The sequence below is a fragment of the Mixophyes fleayi genome, chromosome 2 (genome assembly GCF_038048845.1).
Source record: "Mixophyes fleayi isolate aMixFle1 chromosome 2, aMixFle1.hap1, whole genome shotgun sequence".
In the NCBI taxonomy this organism is placed as follows: Eukaryota; Metazoa; Chordata; class Amphibia; order Anura; family Limnodynastidae; genus Mixophyes; species Mixophyes fleayi.
Window position 1 is genome coordinate 335,787,319 of NC_134403.1, and position 22,233 is coordinate 335,809,551.

At 39.3% G+C, this 22,233-nt stretch overlaps 1 protein-coding gene across 1 annotated transcript; it reads left to right on the top strand.

Moving 5' to 3' along the window:
- Positions 1-292: 292 nt before the first annotated feature.
- Positions 293-14,813, top strand: ASB11 (ankyrin repeat and SOCS box containing 11). The gene is made up of 7 exons (XM_075196988.1): positions 293-492; positions 5,102-5,181; positions 6,334-6,441; positions 9,335-9,485; positions 11,693-11,827; positions 13,000-13,191; positions 14,388-14,813. The coding sequence occupies exons 1-7, from the start codon at positions 315-317 to the stop codon at positions 14,510-14,512; spliced, it is 969 nt and encodes a 322-aa protein (XP_075053089.1). The 5' UTR covers positions 293-314; the 3' UTR covers positions 14,513-14,813.
- Positions 14,814-22,233: the final 7,420 nt, after the last annotated feature.

Here is a 22,233-nt window from a genome sequence, read left to right on the forward strand (position 1 = left end):
CATCCTGGTTGTCGGACCCTCTGCAGTATTCTGCGTAGCACAACATCAGGAAATCTGCTGTTAGTTGAAGACGCTGCTTCCCAAGAGAATACCGAATGTTCAGTTCTGGTAATGTAATATAATATACATTTATGAAAGCTCTTAATAGCTTTTTCACATAAGGCAACTTGTATTGTACTTTTAGCTCTGGTTTACTTAATGAAGGTGGTTGTTCTCTGAAGTCAACCAGCAGTGGAAAGTTCTAAAATAGACTTTCAGAGATGCCAAAAATAGACTGCTACACTGAAAGCTTTTCAGCTGGAGACTTTGCTACAATGGAGACTAGTGCTATCCTTCTGGCCTTCACTAATATTTATGTTGCTATATTTGCCCTTTTCTGCTTTAAACTTTTAATCAAAGTGTCCTTGGCTCTGCTCACTCATTTTTACATTGTTCGAGGCAACCGAAAAGAAGCTGCCAGGATAGCAGAGGAGATCTATGGAATAGCTCAAGGTAAAATGTGTGTTTATATTTAGCACAATATATCAAGATGTTTTTTAAATTAACTGATTATTTGAAGCCTTGCAGTACACATCCCGATGTGTTTCCAAATTCAGTCTAGACGTGTATATATTGATAATATTGAGCACTATATCATACAGAATATGTTAATAACTGAAAGCAACACTAGCTGTTTTTCTTAGGGGTTCACTCTCAATTCATCAACAATATGTGACGTAGCCCTGGGCTGTGGTAGTGGCACGTACACCAAGATGTCACATCCCGGGTGATCTTGTTTCATAATAGAATCTTTGAAACAAGTCACCATTCCATGGCTTCTGCTGTAAACAGACCCTTTTTAATGATACTCCTGCATTTACTATTGCAGAAAGTGCAGTTCCCCTTTAAATAAATATACCAGTCAACAACATACTGCCTCCATTGCTTCTGGCTGGAAGAAACTAAAAATGTTACTATAACCACAGTTTTCCTGACTGGAAAAAAAGTGACAATTGGGTGACATCCTGGATACACTCATACTACACCACATCTGGTAATGACGCTAGTATTATTCCCAGGCGGCACCTTGGACCTATGTACACCATTTTGTAAGTCCTGTATGTTTGTATGTTGGAATGTATGCTACATTAACACCACAAAAGTCATTTTTATAGTATAGATTTACAGTTTGAGTTAATCACTTAATAAACAGAGAGTTCTTGTCCATTTATGACCACTTTTTATGTTTTGGAGGTGTCATTGTCAGTAGGAATAACATCTCTTTTAAGAGAGGGATGGGATTTAGTTTTGGTAACATGTTTGAATTAATATCATTTGTATGAGTTTTATATAGGGAAAAATGGGTTCGAATAAATATACTTTTCCTTGGTCCTCCACAAAACTACTTTTAGACCATTAGTGGCGCATTGCACTAATTGGCTTGTACACCCACATGTAATCAGCTAGTGTAAGTATACCACAGATGTGTAGGTTGCGCAAGCTTTGATGGAGTTATTGGGCCAGAAACCAAGGTATACATTCTTATTTTTGGATTGGATTTTCTCTTTTTAAACTACAGGGTGGTCCATAAGTGTAGAAAGACCCTTTTAAAATGGAAATGTGTAAGGAAATATAAATCTAGTGTCTGCACATATGATCTGGGTGTGGTGGAAAACTTTTTAGGCTATGGGGCCAGTATGGCGGCCATCTTGGATACAACTCTAATTTTTTATTTTTTTATTAAAAGGATGTTTCCACACTTATGAACCACCCTGTACGTTGTGACTACATGTGGATTAAATTTATCACTTAGTAAGAGTAAGGGGGTAGTAAAGGCAGGAGAGGGAGGGGAAAAACTGGGATGAATTTGCCTTTCTAGTAGGTGTGGGACCATATGCATTCTGTGTGTATGACACTCATGCAAAATATGTAATTGTTACACAGATTAGGTGGCATAATTTTTGTAGGCTGAAAAACTTTTTTTTTTTTATGTTACTTTAATAATTTTTTGTGGCGGTGGGAAGATTTTAGACCAGCGAGACCTGTTCCATGCTGGCTTTGCATCTGGCAGTCACATAGGGAAATGCTTATGTTGGAAACGTAAATGCACTTATTTCTGCTATTAAGTTTGCACTTTTGACCACTCCTTAATTAGTTACAACCTTTGAATTTTTCTACTAAAATACCGAATAACTGTGTAAAAGTAAGAGGGTATCAGGCTGAGATATGTTTTTTTCTGATAAGCTTCTGATAATGTACATACAATATATATTCGCGAAAGTTATTAATACCTATTTTATGTAAGCCCAGTTTGTATATACAGGTGTGCTGTTCCTTTAAGTAGAGCTGCTTCTGGTGGTGCTGAGGAACATGTGATGTTGTGTTGCTGTCAGTCTGAGCCTCCAGTTGCTCTATTAATGTCCACACACCGACCTGGCTCTCCATGTAAACACAGAAGCCTCAAAAAGGCAGGAATTGTCCGGAATAACGTCGTTATCCTGGGCATTAAGATATGCTCTTTATGGTAATCACATCTGTCACACGTTCCAGGGAGGTATGACCTTAAATCTTCTATTTATGCTTCTGTATAGCAGTTTAACAGCAACTCAGGCTGGGTGTTTCATTTTTTTTTATATATATATTTATGATCAGACTTTTTTGTCCCAGATCAGTAATATTTTTTTCACCAAAACAGTGAAACATTCTGTCTTGCAGTTTCAGATTTACTCCTTGCAATATTAACTATTTTAGCATTTTTCACAATATTCACTTTAGCTCTGTATAACATTTGTTTCAAGCTTTTTTGAAGTTTTAGAAAATACATTGACAGTTACATAACAAAAAGTTATTTTGAGCCTCTGTATATGTTACATAAATCCACTAGCATTACACACAAGGTACCGCTCTGTTCCAATGCAAATATGTTATAGGTGATTTAATTTTATTACAATTATTATCTTTGTATTTATAAAGTTTTGGCATGTTACACAATGATGGACTTGTATGCTGAGTTGATCTTGACATGATTCAAACAATTTACATACAATCATACTTGCCAACTCTCCCTGAATGTCAGGCAGACTCCCTGCAGTAGGGGTGATCTCCCTCACTTCCTGAAGAGTCTAGCATTCTCCCTGATGCTGAGCCAGTACAAGACATGATTGGTTTTGCCATCTGTGGCATGATGACACAGTTCGAAAATTGTGTCCTATGTCCATGTATTGATGCTTATGGAGGTGGCCATTTTCATGGAGACCAAGATTTAATCAAAAAATGACGGGTAAGTCAATATGACTTCAGTAATGGAGACAGAAATGTAAAAGACACTTCAGTCTCTAGAGATTCATTAGCTGCTTTTCTTTAACGCATAGTTGCCTACTCTCCCGGAATGTCTAGGACACTCCCGCATTTCTGGGAGGGCTCCCGGGAGAGCAGGGCAACCTCCCGGTTCTCACCCCTGCAATAGATAAGTGGCCGGGGAGGAGGCTTAATGACGCAAATATTCTCATCTTAGCCCTGCCCCCTGCTGTAATTGGCCAAAATTGTGACAATCGTTTAGGGGGCGGGGCCAAAATAATGCAAATCATCAAGCCCCGCCCACCTCCCCCGGAATCTCCCTGAAGTCAACAAGGAAAAGTTGGCAAGTATGCATACAATGACATGAAACAAAGTCCTGATGAGCTTATATCTTACAGGTGTGGGGAACATGGAAGTTAGTAGAATAACAGTTTGTGGGGAAAATGGCTATTTTATGGGCACCATTATCAACTTCCAGTAATAATTATGCCCACAGAAAGAGTTTGGACAATGTAACCTTATTTGCTCCATGTAGACCTGTTCATGGCTTTTCATTTTATTAAATAATTGTACAATTAATAGACCAAATAGCTTGCATTATACAAACTTGCAGATTGGTTTTTAAAATTGATGCAAAATAAGTTTCAGGCACCATTTCTTGGACTACAAATAGTCAACACAGGTGAGCAGAAAACAGGATGAAAACATTTTTAATTGTTCAATGTTTTGAATGTCAAATAACCTCTGACCTTTCCTGTATTATCCTGGTAGACAAAGCATTGCGAGTTGTGTGATCAATAAAGACACTCTTCTAAGTAGATCTATTTTCTTTGTAAAACTTATCGCAAAGTAACCCCAAGGTCTTCTGTCCATATGAGCAATGTGTAATCTGCATGATGAAACACTTGTTCTGAAAACAATAGCGCTTTGACTCCAGGACATTAGTCGGCCTTGTAGTCTTCACATAGAGGTAAATGTCTTTGGTTTTCGGGGAATGGTTGCAACTTTTGCAGAAAGTCCTCTAGGATCTCATAGTATAATAATAAAAATAGATGGTGTTTGACCAGCAGTCCAGGAGCCATGTCCCAGAGGGCAAAGTGTGTCTTACGTTACAAACTTAAATGGATTCATAACAAATTTATTCAGGCCGTTGTGAGTTTTTTGAAAATAATGATACAATGACTGTATACATAACTCAGAATAATGCACTAGATTGCGACGAATACAATTAGTACTCTATTGGATTCTGACCCGCAGGGAGCTGAAAACCTGGTGGGCATGACTTTATGACAGTGCATAGAGGGTCACGTCACTATTTTGCTATGGGCCTGGACATTTATATTTATATTCCTGTCTCCAACACTGTATTTCACCATGGTCCAAGCAGACACTGCATCGCGTGTTTAAATACCACGTAAATGGAACTAATGTTGCTTATATTAGTTTTTGTAGTAAAAAAAAACCCATTGCGTACCAAGTGAGCAGAGTGCACCCTGCATACAAGGTGCACTCTGCTCCACATGCCACACATGCTCCTGGGCATAGATGGCCAGACCCGGGCATAGATGGCACACTCCCAGAACCACTTTCATCCATTATACACACTAATGTAAGTATTTGTATATGATTTGTTTGCACATATAAGACACATGATGCCATATTAAGCACAAGGATGTTATTACTACTATTGTATATATTTATTTGTAAAAAAAAATGTTTTCATTTTGCTGCCCTCAACGCTTGCTGCTTCATTATTGTCATTCTGCCCAACTTACCTGTGTTTCAGAGTGTAATGTAGTGTTTATCTATTGTTCGTGGTTTGCAGGCTCTTGGGCAGACCGGTCTCCACTACATGATGCCGCATTTCACGGACGACTTCTTTCTCTAAAAACTCTAATTGCTCAGGTACGACTGATCAGATATATGGGCTGAAGGAATAACCACTGACCTGGGCTATGCAGGTCACATCTATAAGCCCAGCTACAAATGCCAACTGTACAGTCAAAAGTGATATGTTATATAGCACACATAGTACAATATTCTTGTACATATATAGTTAAAGATTGTGTGGTACCAGAGGGCATTCTCACATGATACCACATCAGAATTTTGGTTATAAATGAACACAAAGCACAACTTAAAAGCTCAACAAAACACTAACACACATACTCATATACTGGTGCAGCATATTAATCTTCCCAATGACGGAGGATAACATCATTTTCATTTACAAGGAGAGTAGAAACTGGATTCAAAAATATAAAAAGTTTATTTCGCCAATCGGCAAGAACAAGGAATTGCACCATTCATGTGGTCAGATTTGCTCTGACGTTTTCACAAAGAACATAGACTTTTGTCACAGTAACTCTGTGTCGTTCATACGTCATGAATATATCAAAAGACTAAAAACAGGTATGGCTTTCACTGTAGATGGCAGTAGAGCCATATCTAACATATACTGTAGATATTGTAATATGGAAAATATGTAGAGATGGAAGGTCATGGCTTCATTATAATGAGAAAAGCAACAATTATCAAGAAGAGTTTCAGTGCTAGCCACCGCCAAGCAATTAAAAATAAACCAGACACCTGCAAGCTGACTGATATCTCAAATCATTGAGACCATCTGTTACTCAGAACAGAAGCATATACAGCATTTTGGTAAGAGAACAAATTCACAATGTACAAATATTTCTATATTATGTAAAAATGAAAAGTATCTAACGCTGGTGAGTGGTATTATATAGTGATACAAAACAGGGAACATGTTGTACCAGTGCTGATCCTCTGCGTACAATACTCTCCATACTTTGATTTGGGTGCCAAATAAAGTAAAATGTTATTAGGCACCAGTTGCCATATGTGTTGTTCATTTGAGTGTATCAGGATACTCCATTATGGGGATATATCTAGTAGGAAATTGTGTTAAGAATACCAAGAACAGATAGGAACTGTAAGAATTTGTGACTGGAATGTAGAACACATTTTTTGTTATTCTATATTATGTTTGTCTGGATAGGAAATAGAACTAACAATATTTTTGTATTTTCACTGTAGGGATTTAATGTGAACATTTTGACAATAGACAGAATATCTCCTCTTCATGAAGCATGCCTAGGCGGGCATGTGTCTTGTGCCAAGGTTTTACTGGAAAACAGAGCTCATGTGAGTGTGGTCATCATGTCGTTAGTCTTACTAAGGTAACACACCTCAGGCATTTATAAGTGTGTAATACCAACAATCCTCAGTAGATGGCAGCAAAGCAAATATTTAACTTACCTGTGATTAGAGATGGGCAGGTCTGGTTCCCCGAGAACCGAACCCGCCCGAACTTTGGATATCCGAGTACCGAGCTGAGCAGCTCGGTACTCTCCCGCCCGTTCCGAATCCAAATCGATGCCGAACGTCATCGTGACATCGGCGGATCTCGTGGCTCGGTTCTCGCGATACTTCAACATTATAAATACACGCCTCCACAGCAATCCATCGCCATTTGACAGAGGGAGAGAGCAGGGTGTAGTCACAGGCTGATTAGAGCAGGGACAGAGAATACAATATTCTTATTCCAATTGCTGTAACAAAAATCGCTAGAGAAGAGAGGAGGATAGAGGTTTATTTTATTTTTGTAATATTTGGCACTCCCCAGTGCTTTTGGGGTGTCCTCCATAATTGTGCATAAATATTTCTGGATGTCAAAAGTCATATCTGTCAGCAGTATCTACCAAGTAATTGTTAGCACTCCTCAGTGCTTTTGGGGTGTCCTTCCTAATTGTGCATAAATATTTCTGGATGTCAAAAGTCATATCTGTCAGCAGTATCTACCAAATAATTTTTAGCACTCCCCAGTGCTTTGCGCTCAGAATGGATTCAAAGCAGTCCACATATGATCAGAATGAGCAACCAGGTTCTGTCACCAGTCCTGATGTTAGTGTTCCCAGTACGTCATCTGGCCTAGGCGATGTCAAACAACAGAGTGTTTCCAAATCAGTGCAAAAAACAAAAACCCCCAAAAAATTTACTGTGTTGAAGCGAAAAAAAAGTGTTACTGAGCAAAAGTTAAGTGGCGATAAAATTTTTTTTGCCAACATGCCATTCTACACACGCAGTGGCAAAGAGAGAATGAGGCCTTCACCTTTGGCTATTAGTGGCAGATCCAAAAATGTTACCGACCCTACAAGTGGTGCACAACTACTGTTACGCGTCAAAGCCGAGCTGCAAGATAACAGTAAGGCATTGGAGAATGTTTGCTCTGAATCAGAAATGACACCGATCCCTGTGGAGAGTCCATCCAACAGTGGTATGTCTAATTGTGAGCATTCTGTTAGTGTACCCATAAAGAAGGGCCCTTTCAGCAGTTCTGCTGATGTGTACCTGAACAGCCCGAGTGTAGCCGCTGATACACAAATTGAGGATGCCACTTTGGAAATAGAAGAGAATGAGGGGGAGATTTATGGAGGTGACGAGGGCGCTAATGAGGATGTTGATGATTATGATGCAGACAGATACCAAATTGCCTTTCTCAATTTCTATTTATATTCTAGATTATACAACGGCTGAATAGTTTTCTATTTTATTCCTAGTGGAGAGGGGATCTGATGCAGACAGATACCAAACTGCCTTTGTCCATTTCTTTGTATATTCATATTTCTAGTTCTACAATCTATGCAGGCTGCTTTTTTTTATATTCAACTACAAGTGGAGGGCGGGGGGGGGGGGGGCTTAGATAGCCACCAAAGTACCGTGGTCCATTTAATTCTACTTTCTAGCTCCACAGTCTGTGCAGGCTGCTTTTTTAATATTCAACTACAAGTGTAGGGTCTAATATACACCCAAAGATGATGGCTACATTGCCAATAATCAAAGATGGAGGAGGTAGACAACCAGGTTTGACTGTATAATTTGCAGACAAGTGTTCGCATTAAGGACGGCCTACCAGGGATTCAACTGTTTTTTCATAATTTATTAGCTTTAGAATTACCTCACTTATCTAAGAAACTGGTGGAGCACTAAATTAGGTTATTTTAGACCCCAAAAATTGTATTTTTTTCAAAAATAGCAAAACAAAACCAAAACACGCAAGGGCGGTTTTGCAAAACCAAAACACAAAGGTAATCCAGATCCAAAACCGAATACAAAACCAAAACACGGGGGTCAGTGACCATCTCTACCTGTGATAGACAATGTCATGGCACATCTCCAGGTTTTGTACATTTCCTTGATTTGTCAGAGATTATGATGGATACAGAAAGAGCTCAGCCTGTTACCAGTCCTTATGGCCTGAACTAATATGTGGTGTACAGACTTTAGCAGCACTTCCTCCTGTACTCACCTCTGCATCTGTCATTTAACAGTCCATTCTCCAGTCATTAACAACCAGGAAAACACAATGGGCCTGAGTCATTAAGGAAAGTAAGGCAAAATAAAAGAGTAAATGTTCTCCGGGACAAACCATGTTACAATGCAAGGGGTGCAAATTAGTTTATTGTTTTGCACATAAGAAAAATACAGGACGTTTTTTTCATATAGCACACAAATACTTTATAGCTTTATTTTTATACTGAAATTTAAAGTTGATTTAGTACTAACTATTAATCTACCATCATATTTTAAATTTACTTCCCCCTCCAATGCAACATGGTTTTGCCCAAGTGCATAGTTACTCCTTTTTGATGATTTGCTCTCCTTAATGAGTACAGAGAGTGGGGAAGTGTAATGATAATGCTGATTGAAGGGACTGTAATGAGCTTTCTTAGTACAGTTCACCGCTTGCTGTAATGATTTAGCTTTCTGAAGGGTGTTGATTTCAGTACAGCAGGAATTGTGGGTTTTGCTTCTCAGGTAGAGGATTGTTTTATTAAACACATTTGCCTCCTGTCCTTCATTAAATAAAATGAATATAAAAAAAAGTAGTTTCTATGTAGCCCCCAAGGACTGTGCTGTTCTACATATGAGCCGTTTCCCACATAGAAAACATGGAGCGCACCTTGCAACCTCAGGCAGCTGTAGTTAGATCCACTCCTTCTATACATAACCCTGATTCCACATTTTTCCTCTCCAGGTGAATATTGTGACCGTTAATGGAATTACTCCCCTGTGTAATGCCTGCAGCAGTGGGAGTGTTGCCTGTGTTAGTATGTTATTGGATTATGGCGCTAACCCAGAACTGGAAAATCAACTTGTCTTTCCTCTGCATGAAGCAGTTGTAAGAGGTAACATAATCTTCTTCTCAGGTATTGACAAAGAGCAAGTACAATTGCTTACCTTGTTAAAATATCAGGTTACCATTATACTTTACAGTAATGTGGTCTCGTATTAAGGTAATTATGTCCTTGTTTTCCATAATGGATATGAATATACCAGGCTGCATTATTGATCTAAATCATATACCCAAAATAACTGAACTGTTTATAGGCAACTAATATTATCCTGCATGCAATCGGTACCAACCTTTTACCTGTAAACCAACATATTTAAAATATTTTTAAATGGCATAAAGGCGAATTTATGAAGCTGTAACTTTTCAGTCCCACAGTGCAAATTATTTTTTTATGCCAGTGTCCTAATTTTCGGTGAACAATCCCTTTTTTCCAGGATCTGCTTGACAAGTTGGTCGTGTCTGTGGGGCAAGTTTAAATGATCTGATTGGAGCATCCGGATGCGGACTAGCTACACGTATACTCTTGGAGGTAAATGTATCAAGCTGTGAGTTTCCAGTGGGTTTGAGAAGTGGAGATGTTGCCTATAGCAACCAATCACATTTATTTAGTACATTCTACAAGATGATAGCTAGAATCTTATTGGTTGCTAAAGACAACATCCCCACTTTTTAAACCCGCCAGAAACTCACTGCTTGATACATTTACCGCTTGGCTTCCATACTCCTCAGATTACACCCACATGAGAAAACATTTTTATTATGCTGAACAAGATATTTAAATGAAGGAGTAGAAAGGGGATAGGTTGTTATATGTAACGTCCACAAATACTCTATATGGGAAAAGTTTGTAAATGTACATTTCCAGCTGGACCCACAATCCCCTAAAAGTAGGAGCAGACTGATTCAGTTTCAGTTTTTAAACCCACCACTATACAGATCGCCATCCCGGTTTTTACAATGATCAAAATACAAACAGCCAGATTTACTAAGCTACGGTTTCCCAAAACAGAGGAAAACTGTCAGCAAAACAGTCAAAGCAAATGAGGTGGTTGTGAGAGGTGAGATATCTCAAACCAGTGGGGTTTCAGCTATCTTGTCTGGCAGCGTGAAAAATAAATAAATAATGCAAGACAGCTTAACTTGCTTTGTGACTGTATCATACAGCCCACTAAGCACATTTTACCTTTACACTCTGGTTGGACCAATATGCAGTGTGTTCCACGTAACCTCATGTATCAAACTCCTATTGTCCTTTAGATTGTAAGCTTGCAAGCAGTGCCTCCTTACCTCGCTGTCTGTATTACCCAGTATTGCTTTATTAATGTGTTTCTTCCCAATTGTAAAGCGCTACGGAATATGCTGGCACAATATAAATAAATGTTTATATTGATGATGATGAACAGTCCTCCCTTCCCTTACAGCACAAGGCCGTGCAACTTAACATATGTCCCGGTCTTCTGGGGATGCACAGTAGCATTGGCCCCCTCCTGGTACCCCTTACCGGGGGGTAACAAGGAAAATGCTGGAAAAAAAAGTGCCCCCTTTTTCTTGAATATTACATCTACTGTGCCCCGTTCCAAGTCATGTCGTAAATGAGTTAGGCCCATCTACTGAGTAAACAGACAGCCAATCAGGAATAGTCTCTCATTGTGAATAATGAGAGGGGTCAGTAGGTGTTTATCAAGTTGTAGAGGACACAGAGATTCATGATAGTGGTCCTAGCTATCAGATTTTGTGATTGCACTGACAGGCCAATATTGGATCTGTCCTAATACAGCCAGTCCTTGCTAAATGGCCAGGTCTGTCAAATTTGTATGGATCTATTGGAAAGTGATCCTGTTGCTTGGCATTGGGGTTGATCGGAAGGGTCAGTCTGTGCATGGCCAGTTGTACAGGGTGTGCTGTTGAGCTACTTTCTACAATATTATTGTTCCATTATATTATGATAATCATGTCTTTATTACACTGTTTCAACTTCTGTCCAATGAGTGTGAATTTTGAAGTTTAGCCCCAAGTGTATTTGGTAAGTATGTACCCCACAGTTCCTATTGAATTGATAGGCTGCCTTCTCATGATTATTGGTCCATCCCACAAAATGGCTGCCTCCACTATGTGTAAGTGGTGAGTGCACTTTACATTTTATTTTGGATAAAAGGTCCCTCTATGACACGTATTAGCCCTATATTGTTGGTAGAGATTTTGTACAGTTTTCTTCTCTTTCAGTGTGGAGCGATGTGACCATTGTCTTCTATCTCCCAGGTCACAGGGAATGTGCAGAAATGTTAATAGCATTCGGAGCAGAGATTGACAAAGAGCTTCAGAACACCGGTACACCGCTTTATTTAGCCTGTGCTCACCAAAGAACAGATTGCGTCAAGAGACTCCTTGAATTAGGTAATCTTAAAGTTGTGTCCATGAGCAAAACATAGACCATCATTGTCACCATCTAAATCGTACTTTGTATTAGGTACATTTATATATTATTTATATCTTACATTTAATCTGTTGGTGATAGCGCTAATTTTATATAAACCAGGGTTTTTTCAGCGTGGTAGTTAACAAGAATAATTAGCCATTTATTTTGTTCTTCAAGAATGTCCTGAATTTCTTTCTCTGTGAGCTGTAACAACCAATCAGATGCTGCCGTTGAGGCACAAAGTGCTCCTCTTCAACTCACTCCTTGATGAAAGCTGTTAACACCACTTAGGTGTTCTATTTTTATGCGATTTTGCTCCATAGGGCGGTGATTGCTAACGAATTCCATACTTATTTCAGAATAATTATATTGGTGGGGGTCAGTCCACTGGGACCCTCGACTGCGGATAATGCTGCTGAAGAGTTGAAGCAGAGGAGTGATCTAATACATTGGCTGAAGAGACAATTGTCGTCTGATTGAATGACTATGCACTGTCCAGTAAGGAGCCAGCTGTCATTTTGAACAAGTGCAACCAATATCTCCTCTCCTTCGGCCTTTCAGTATCAAGCCCAGTATCTCTCCAACCCAAGGACCCTAGTAAAACTGAGTAGAAGGACAGCGATTTTGGCGATACAATGACGTGTCCATGGGAGAGATCCCCACCAAAGTACTATGGGCTACATCACATCACAGGAAGGGGTTCTTTACAGTAAGGGCAGTCAAGATATGGAATTCACTGCCAGGGAAGGTTGTAATGGCAGATTCAATAGATATGTTTAAGAAAGGGTTAGACAAATTTTTAGCGGAAAAGTGTATCCAGGGATACGACCGTTAATTAAAATGAAGGATAGTAGTGGATATAGGGTAAAAATAGAACTGCAATATTGAGTCTGGGGGTATTTTCACAATTGAAACAGATTGGCGGTTGCTTACTCTGGATCAATTTCAAATATAAGTGCAGGATCTCAGGAGATCCAAAATAGGTTGAACTTGATGGACAGGTGTCATTTTTCAACCTCATCAACTATGTTACTATATTACTATGTTACTATATTACTATGTTACTATATTACTATGTTACTATATTACTATGTTACATTTTTGCTCTCTGCACCACATTATTAAATAAACATTATTGTTTTTATTGTAGGTGCAAATGTAAATCATGGTAAACACCGGGACACTCCCCTCCATGCCGCAGCTAGGAAATCAAGTGAGGACATTGTCAAGCTGCTAATTGATTATGGGGCCATTGTCAAGTATAAAAACATGGAAGGCAAATACCCCATTGACCTCTCACCACCCAGGAGTGCCGTGGAGCGAGCCCTTCTGGTTGCAGAAGGTATTGACTTATAATAAAACAATGGACATTGTTGCATGGGCCCTGTGTTTACAAAATGTATCGCATCAATACATTTCTCCGTTATGTTTGTGTACTTGCATTAAGTCAACTTTTTAACATTGTAATTTATTACTTTGTTATAATTTATAGAGTAATCTAACAGAATTACAGCAGGTATTTAATGTGGATTCTTTACAGAAAAGGTCTTGCATGTCTACCCAGAAATATATCCTGATATAAACTCCATTAATCCAGTGATGTTATTCAAAGAACAGATTTGTTGGACAACAATTTTTTTTAAAACCATATATTATAACAAAACTGTCTCTCTGTTTGCACCAATTCAGGCGCCCATTTGCCATGCTCCCATGCGCACCTGTACCTATACAAATGCACCCAGATAGTTGCTTAATTTATAGATGCTTCTACTAAGGCGCATGTCATAAGGCAGGGACACACGTTCGGGTGTGTGTCTGTGATGTGCTCAGCTCCTTAATCATGCTCTGCTTGTCCTCCCCTGTGCAACAGGTTCTGTGTTGCTAGTAGTTTCAGCATTATTCTGTTATATATATCCTGACTCACATACGGTGTCCTGACCTTGCATGTTCTGACGATGTTTCCCTGTTTGTGACCCCGACCTCGGTCTCGTTTACTGTTTATCAACATGTGCTCTTTGGCGCGTTACCGACTTTTGTCTCTGTACCTGCCAACCTCAACCACAACCTTTTTTTTACCATCCTTTGGTTAGTCAGTTTCTGCCTAGGGAAATTATGCTGGGGGCCGTGACCTGTGGTTTCTCATTGCAAACTCTTATTTCTTTGTGGGGGTTCCCATTAGATTCCATGCTCCAGGTAGCTAGTGGCATGGCATGTCTGTACAGCCCCCTGCCAGTCCTATGTCACCCTCTGTGTTGTTGAAAGCCCACTTCCTTTTTAAAGCTCTGTGCTGACCATACCACTTAGATAAATGGTGTACAACCCCTTTAATCGGCCTGCGTCATTTTGCAATCTGTGGGCAATTCATTTAAATTACATCAACAGAGCAAATAGTATAACAGCAGCTAAATTTATTCATGCAGTAAAATAAGCATAGAAATAAAGTTCTTAGAAATAAAAGTGGAAAAAAAATCTTCTATGTTAAGATTATGTTACCTATTAGAAAAGTATTTCCTTAACTTTGTGTTGTTTCTTTTATAGGTCCTGCTACTTTGGCTCAGTTATGTCGCCTTAGTATTCGAAAGTCGTTGGGATCTTCCTGTCTTCAAGTGGTGCCCAGGCTCCAATTACCGAACAGATTAATACAGTTTCTGTTGTACCGATAGATTTTCCTAACAGATCATACACCAGTATGAACTTATTTGTGATCAAGGCACACTCAGAAACTAATGTTATGTTTGAAGCCATTGAAATTCATTTTAGAATTCGAGTGAATATAAAAAAACAGCTTTAACAGTGTGTTATACAAAAGTTTTTCCATTTTTATTTTTTTTATTAAAATAACATATTTGAACGGACATGTCAGTACAAAGCAATCTATACAAAATATTTATTTTTACATGCCCTTAGAGGTATCAGGCAATTACCAAAATAATTAAAATATTAAAAACCTTACTCACATTTTTACTTTTGCCAATGTGTGTTCGTGTATCGCCCCAATACTGCAAAATACTGCCTAAAGCATTTGTGCGGAAGAGCTTCCAAAATCAGAGTGAGGGCATGCACTTGAGTGAGGGCATGCACTTGAGTGAGGGCATGCACTTGAGTGAGGGCATGCACTTGAGTGAGGGCATGCACTTGAGTGAGGGCATGCACTTGAGTGAGGGCATGCACTTGTGTATGTGCACAGCGACCCAAACAGGCACATTTATGTAAACATTAGATGCTTTGACCTAAAGATAAACGTTTGACTTCAGTGCCAACTGTTTCTAAAAAGCTTGTGCAAGTTGCCAAAGTGTAACGATGATACAGCAGTAGATTACTATGAAAGATGGGCCAGGAAGGAATAGGGTTGCGCTCAATATGTACCAGTCCTTTGTAGTCAATTATTCATACTGATAATTATGATTTCCGCAGTGCTCTTCTGACGTGGATGTGGAATAGGTGCACAGCTCAGCTCACACTTTCTTGTTTCTGGCTTCATATCCTTTACCTTCTTCTATTTCACTACATATTTCAAAATTCCCGTAGCTGCTGGAAAAATGAGGGTCAGAACCCACAAAGTGCTGCCCATAGCAGCATTCTCAGATCTCCATGTGATAACATGGCAGAACACATGTACACACATGGAGGGCTGGCTGCCAAGAAGAATTTCAGGCCCTGGTATGGCATATTCTTGGGACCCCTTCCATAGCTGCATGGCAACACCAGGTTGGTGGTGCCTCCCACTACAGAGGCAGGCCCCCAGGCTGGCATGGATCCTGGTACTATGTATCTGCCCCCCCCCCCCTCACCCTATAGGCGACCTGGTACACGTGCTGTGCCTAAGCTCTATGTTTTCACTATTCCGACTAGCAACAGGGATGACCTGGAATCCATGGTTCCGGTAGAGATGATGGCAGAGATGAACACTAAGGTCTCCGGCACACGGAGGCAGGGGGGGGCATATGTACCGTGAGCCAGTCCATAGTGGGCTACCGTGGTCTGGGTAACTGTGCTACAGGCATTTATTTTCCTTTAAAATGTTCCTAAAGGGCTGCTGAGCTGAGTCCCGCCCCCCCAGGCTAAAGTTTGCCAGCCCTTCCCTGCCAGCACACCATACTTCCTACCATCTCTGGCTGTAAATTTAGGCAAAATTAGATCACACCCAGACCCAGTCCCCAAATGCCTTCCTAATTAACAAATGACACTTCCATTTCTGGTCAGGCCATGCCGATTTTACAATAAACCAACCTTTTTTTGACCAGTGGAAAATCAGGACTGCTGGTAGGCATGGCACCCTAGGTGAGAAACAATTACCAAATTTAGCGTGTGATAAAAAAGTAGGGATAACAACAAACCTTTTTTGCACGTTTTGTATAAAATCCACCATACCATCCTTGGCCCTTTTAATAAAGGGAATGCATTAATATGTAACAACAGAAAAAAAATAAGTTATGGAATATTGCAACATTTACCAAAAGCTTTATAGTAATACAAATTATGGTAATAGACAACATTTCAAGGGAGAATTCCATCTTGGATCAAGCAATATTTCATAGTTTGGTCTCAACTAATGGTCACCACTGTCAGAAACCCGTCTACTATATAGAACTGCTGACACACAACTATACAAATATCATATTGTGAAGGTACATTTGGTGGAAAAATGTATTTAAAATCTAACTTCACGTAAAAAATGTAGATTTATCGCACCATTTTTTTTAAAAAAAATTGCAACATGTTTCTGGATTTGGAGTTTTTTTTTTTTTTTTTTACAATAAAATTGTGAAAAAACAATCAAGTTTACTGTTCCATTTCTATATTAGCTGTCAGTTTACTAACATAGACTCTAGTCCATAGTTGTGTAATTATACGCAATGTTTCCTGTTGCATATACAGAATGCCCTGAGCTAAAACCACAACTGCATTTTGTAATATTGTTAAAACAGATTGCATTTAAATAAACATTTTAACAATAAATGTTAAATATTTTTCATAATAGCACATTTCTTTGTTTCATTTCAAACTGTAAAATAAAAAATATTGTCATCTCTATAATACAAACGGTCGACACTAAGTCCGGCTTTTACCAGTCAGTTTGGTGGATAAAAATCAGAGCAATGAAAATTATAGCAGATGAAGACAGAGATAGCCAGGAAAACAAACACAAAGACAGGTGAGGCTTTAATTTCCTTTGGTCTCTCGTTGTGTAGCAGCTGCCTCCTGTACCGTCCTTAGGGCCCAAGCTGTACAGAGGTCACAAGAGAATATGGGGGTATAAATTACTAAAGTATATAAGGTGGAGGTAACTGAGGAGTTAAACTAGAACCTCCTTACAGAGACGTCATTTATCATTGCCTCTAAAAACTTATCAGAAAGTGAGAAATGAGAAGTTAGCATAGAGCACGGTTTCCCAAACCCAGTCCTCAGGGCTCCCTAACAGTGCAGGTTTTCCGGATCACATGTGACATAATTAGGACCACCTGTGGATCTGTTACAATGTATCACTCAGTAATGAATACACCTGTGCTCCAGCAAGGAGATATGGAAAACATTCACTGTTAGGGAGCCCTAAGGACTGGGTTTGGGAAACCCTGGCATAGAGTATTACAGACCAGTATGCTGTATATTGGCATAGGAACAATACAGCTTTGCATTGAAAGGCATTGTATAATGACACATGGAACACCAAGAACTTTGGTCAGGAATGTGTTTACCACGTAGGAAAACTAGACATATTCCAAGGTAGCGCTATGCTTAGGGTGCCATAACATGTGTTTATATCGGGTTTATTAATATTCTTCCCTTTCCTATTTTTTACTACTACTTTATGAACAAGCTATTTTTTTCAGTAAAAATAATGGAGGATGACATGTTTTAATGAATTCTTAGACACAAACCGTTACAGAAGTCCATGTGGTAATGATCCAGGGAAGCAGATTCTCAGCTAGTTTGGATGTTTTGTGTAAGTTTTATAATAATGATCGGTTGCACTGAGTTAACAAACCCCCCCTCCCCCCCCCCCAATAACTGATCAAATATTGTAAACGCTGTGACTGCACTGTAAAACCCAGCCAGATTCTAGAACGTATTTAAAGATTAGGAAAGTCATTATAAGCAGCATCTGTAAATATAGCGGGTTCTCTCATTTTACTGTAAAGCTAGTACATAAATCCACATGTAATTGCTGCTAGGTAATGAGCGCTGACATTGGCATCCTGAACCAAATCTATTGATGTTCGTGTAATTGGGTGTGTGCAGTTGTCATACAGTCATGGTATATAATGTAGGGCTTGTAACATTACCTGTGTTAATCTGCTACAGGGTGGGGACTTCACTAAAACACTGCACTGTTCTCTATTTATTTTATATATTAAAAAGAGATCAATGAGTTGTATATTTATCATGCAATAGTAATGGAGCACATGTTTATTTTGCATTCCCATCGCGGACAACTAGCTGCAGGAATAAGTAGAAGGGAAATCCTTATAATCCATCTTCCTTTCCTGCTTTATGGTCCACTCTTATCAGCATCTTTTATAATTAGCATTTGTCATACATAGGCAAACCGAGGAGGGGGGGTCCTAGTGCCTGGAAACCCCCATCCAAGCCTGAGGCACTGTATAATTGAGGTGGCTGGACCCTGCTCCAGCTTCACATGGCTCTGCTGGAAAAGGGAGAGCTGCGTTCACCTAACAGTAGTGCATGCAACATTGCACATGTATATTATGGGGATAGGAAGAGTTGGAGAGCAGCCAAGCACTGTCTAAATTTTTTTTAGCCACACCCCTATGCATGCTGGTCACGCCCACTGGCGGCGTGGTGTGGAAACCCCCTCTACAAATCCTGCGTTTGCCTCTGTCATAATATTACAGATTAAATTCAGTAGCTGCCAACATTACTCAATACACACACAGGCGATAATTAAGAGTCGCATAGGTCTACAAAACTGAACCCACACAAATATGCATGGAAGCAAGATAAATATATCCGCCTATATTTAGAGTTATGCCATGTTTAGACGCATCTCAACTGTTAATATGGACTTAAACAACCCTCTGGTTAGTACTTTGTGAGGACACAAAAATTATGACTACAAAATAGGAATTGGATGTAACTCTAATCCTCGGGGGGATGGGCAGGGGCGCACGCAGAGGAGAAACCCCCCCTCTGCTAAAAAGTGCCCTACATAGCGGCACTGTACTATACAGCAGCCGCGGCGCTGTCAGAGAAGCGTCCGCAGCGGTGCTGTATACAATACAGCACCGCCGCGGATGCTTCTTTGACAGCGCCGCGGCTGCTGTATAGTACAGTGCTGCCGAAACGGAGCTGCTGCGCCTGTGCGGGCACAGGGGCGTCAGCTCTCTTGCTTTTTTTCCTGTTTGGGGTGGAGGGGAAACCCTCCCTTACAAATCCTCTGTGCGCCCTTGATAGGGTTGAATTTTGTCCGCATTCACTTACTGTACTACATTTGCATGGGACCACCTCTGTACAACCTTTCAAAGTGCAGGGGGACATGTTAGGTATGTGCACTATATTACTAATGTAAGTGCAACACATTTTACGTAAAATGCTAAATTTATGCCTAATCCTGCTTTATATGATAGGCAAGCCTGTCCTTAGTGGAGAACAGCTCTAAAATGAATCCAAAAACCTATTGGTTGTAATATTTATCTATTGGCGGTATCAGTAATCACCAGTAGGATAAAGGAGATAATGCAGAGCGTCTGAGCATAGCACAGTGACAGTGTTTCCTTTGTGTGTACTACTGTTATAGTAGTGTCACAAGTTTTGCCTCTACATACCATGTATGCAGTAGCTGAAAATAGTCCAGCACTAAGGGGTCTATTTATAACCCATCGCATATTGCTTATGCTAATTATCATTTTTTTATCGCAATGATAAGAAATGAATAAATGTGTCAATTTCATAAAATATATTATTTGGGACAGCGTCTCAGATAGACAGTCCCGGGAATAAGCTATAGTACAGGTTCTTATGGCCCTGCACAATTTGTGCTGGGGAGGAGCATGAAGCCTGGGGGGAGGGGTGACAAAAGATCCCTCTCCTGCGATTCTCTCCCCATAGAATAGGTTGGGGTCAAGCCAGAACAGTAACTGGGCAAGAAACAAAAACTTTCAATTATAACCAGATTAGCTTAAAATATTTATAAACTGAGCCCCCCTTCAGTATTGTGCTTTAGGTAGTCCATCCTATCGCATAGTCCTATTTACAACTCTGGTCAAGCTCCAAATTTCAGAGTTTAATAAATAAGGTATTTTCGCAGTCCCCATATATACCTATGGGGACTACATTTGCAATTGAAGAAGGTGGGACCCTGCTGCGATCCTCTAATAATAAATAGTTTCTTTACTTAAAAATTTGATAACCCTGAAAAAGCAGTTTTTGGGGATTTAAACCTCTTCTTATGTTCATAATTAGGCTCCTATATGATCATGCTCATGTGGTTTGTTAATGATCGAGTGTGTTAAATCGTGATATACATTGACACAGAATATCGAGTACCGTGTGTCAACATTCAAAAACGGCACAGTTCAACTTTAATTGCTCTTTTTGCTATTTTTAGTTCTTGTTCTTATTCTGTATAAGTTTTATTAACACCTTTAGGGGTGTATTCAATTGTTAGCGAGATTTTATTTTTCCCCGCCATGTTAAAAAAAAAAAAAAAATCTCCCGTGGGGTTTTGCCGGCAATAGCGACCGTTTTGAATTAGCGCAGCGGGAAAACTCGTGCAATTCAATTGAAAAAGAGGGAATGCTGCCCCGCGCGTTAAAATTTGTGTTCGCGAGATTTTAGGGGAGTGAAGGGGAGTTTTAACGCTGTCATGTATAACACAAAAGAAAGGTTTTGCATACATTTCCATACATTAGATTGCATTACACATTGATACACATTGATAATATCTACATTACAGTATTACTTTATTTAGCATATTTTTTTATTGAACTATTATTTACCATACAATCATCTATATCATGTCAAAACACATTAATTTGTGCCAAATTAATGTGTGTACCAACACATTCATATTTGTACCAAAAACATACATAAATATAATTATTGATTTTATTTATTTATTTTTTTATGTTTTTTTTATTTCAATATTTTTTAACAAGAAAATCAACTTACACAAGTTAGGCGTTAGTGATAAACATAAGTTTAACTTTTTTTCAACATTTTTACATGATTTCAAATACTTTTCAGAGGTTTTTTATTTTTAACACACCCCAAGGAGGTGCGAGATGAAACAGCATATTTGCCTGTTTTACCCGCCGCGTTAAAATACAATTGAAAAGCTTTTAACGCGGCTGCCTCTCGCACACTCTATACTTTCATTAGACCTTTAACTGAACCGCGAGAGGACCGTTTGATGAAAAAAAAAGGTAGTGTTAAAAATGAAATTGAATTGCGGGTAAAGTTAACCCGCTCGAAAATGATAAAAAACAGCGTTAAAATTACTTAACACGGTCAAAAAAACCAACTCACTGACAATTGAATACCCCCCTTAGTTGTATTAAAGTCATATCCTGTTGGGAATTCTAGTATTCCATGTCCCCATGCGTATGATAGATGTCTAATGTGCTGCTTAGCAGACACATATAAAGGCCCATTAGCACAAATACTTCTATGAATAGTAGGCTCGTACAGGCATTCACTATGAATCCAAGTTGGAAGTGAACAGAAGCAAATTGTGCAAGGTCTGTCATCCGTTATCTGTAAACATCCATATATACTGGATCTGCTCTATATATCACTCATGGTTTTTTTTAGGTGCTTGTGGTACAATGGATCATGGGCGCATAAATATTGCCCATACTACCCACTTTTGAAGGCAGCTGTCCAGGAGGGGCGTCCGTCGAAGGGGCGTGGTCATGCGTGGTGCACCGTTAGGCTCAGCCGCTGTCAATCTTATGTCATTTCGGCCAATCGCAGCAGGGGGCGGATCCACAATGCCGTGTTTAGCCCCGCCCCTACCCCTCTTCAACAGCGGAGACTCACAAAAATTCGGGAGTCTGCCAGACATTCCGGGAGAGTAGGCAACTATGATAGCGCCCTATGTACCTACCCTAAACTGTAATTTAATATTGTCAATCTCAGGGATTTTTGTGCCTTCATTTAATATAATTAAGTGTCACACAAAAACTGCACTGCCGTTATTAGTGTTCATATATTTATATTAGATTTCAGAGCCAACATTTAGCATACATTTATTATGTATGTAAACAGTAATGTGCATTAAAATAAAATTGTACACCTTTATAAACACTTTATAATAACTTAAGTGCTGGTCTTCACATAGTATACATTGGTATGTCCTAATATGTAGATTTGTAACCAATCAACAAAATAATGGAGCTTTTCACAAATACATGAATGTCATTTT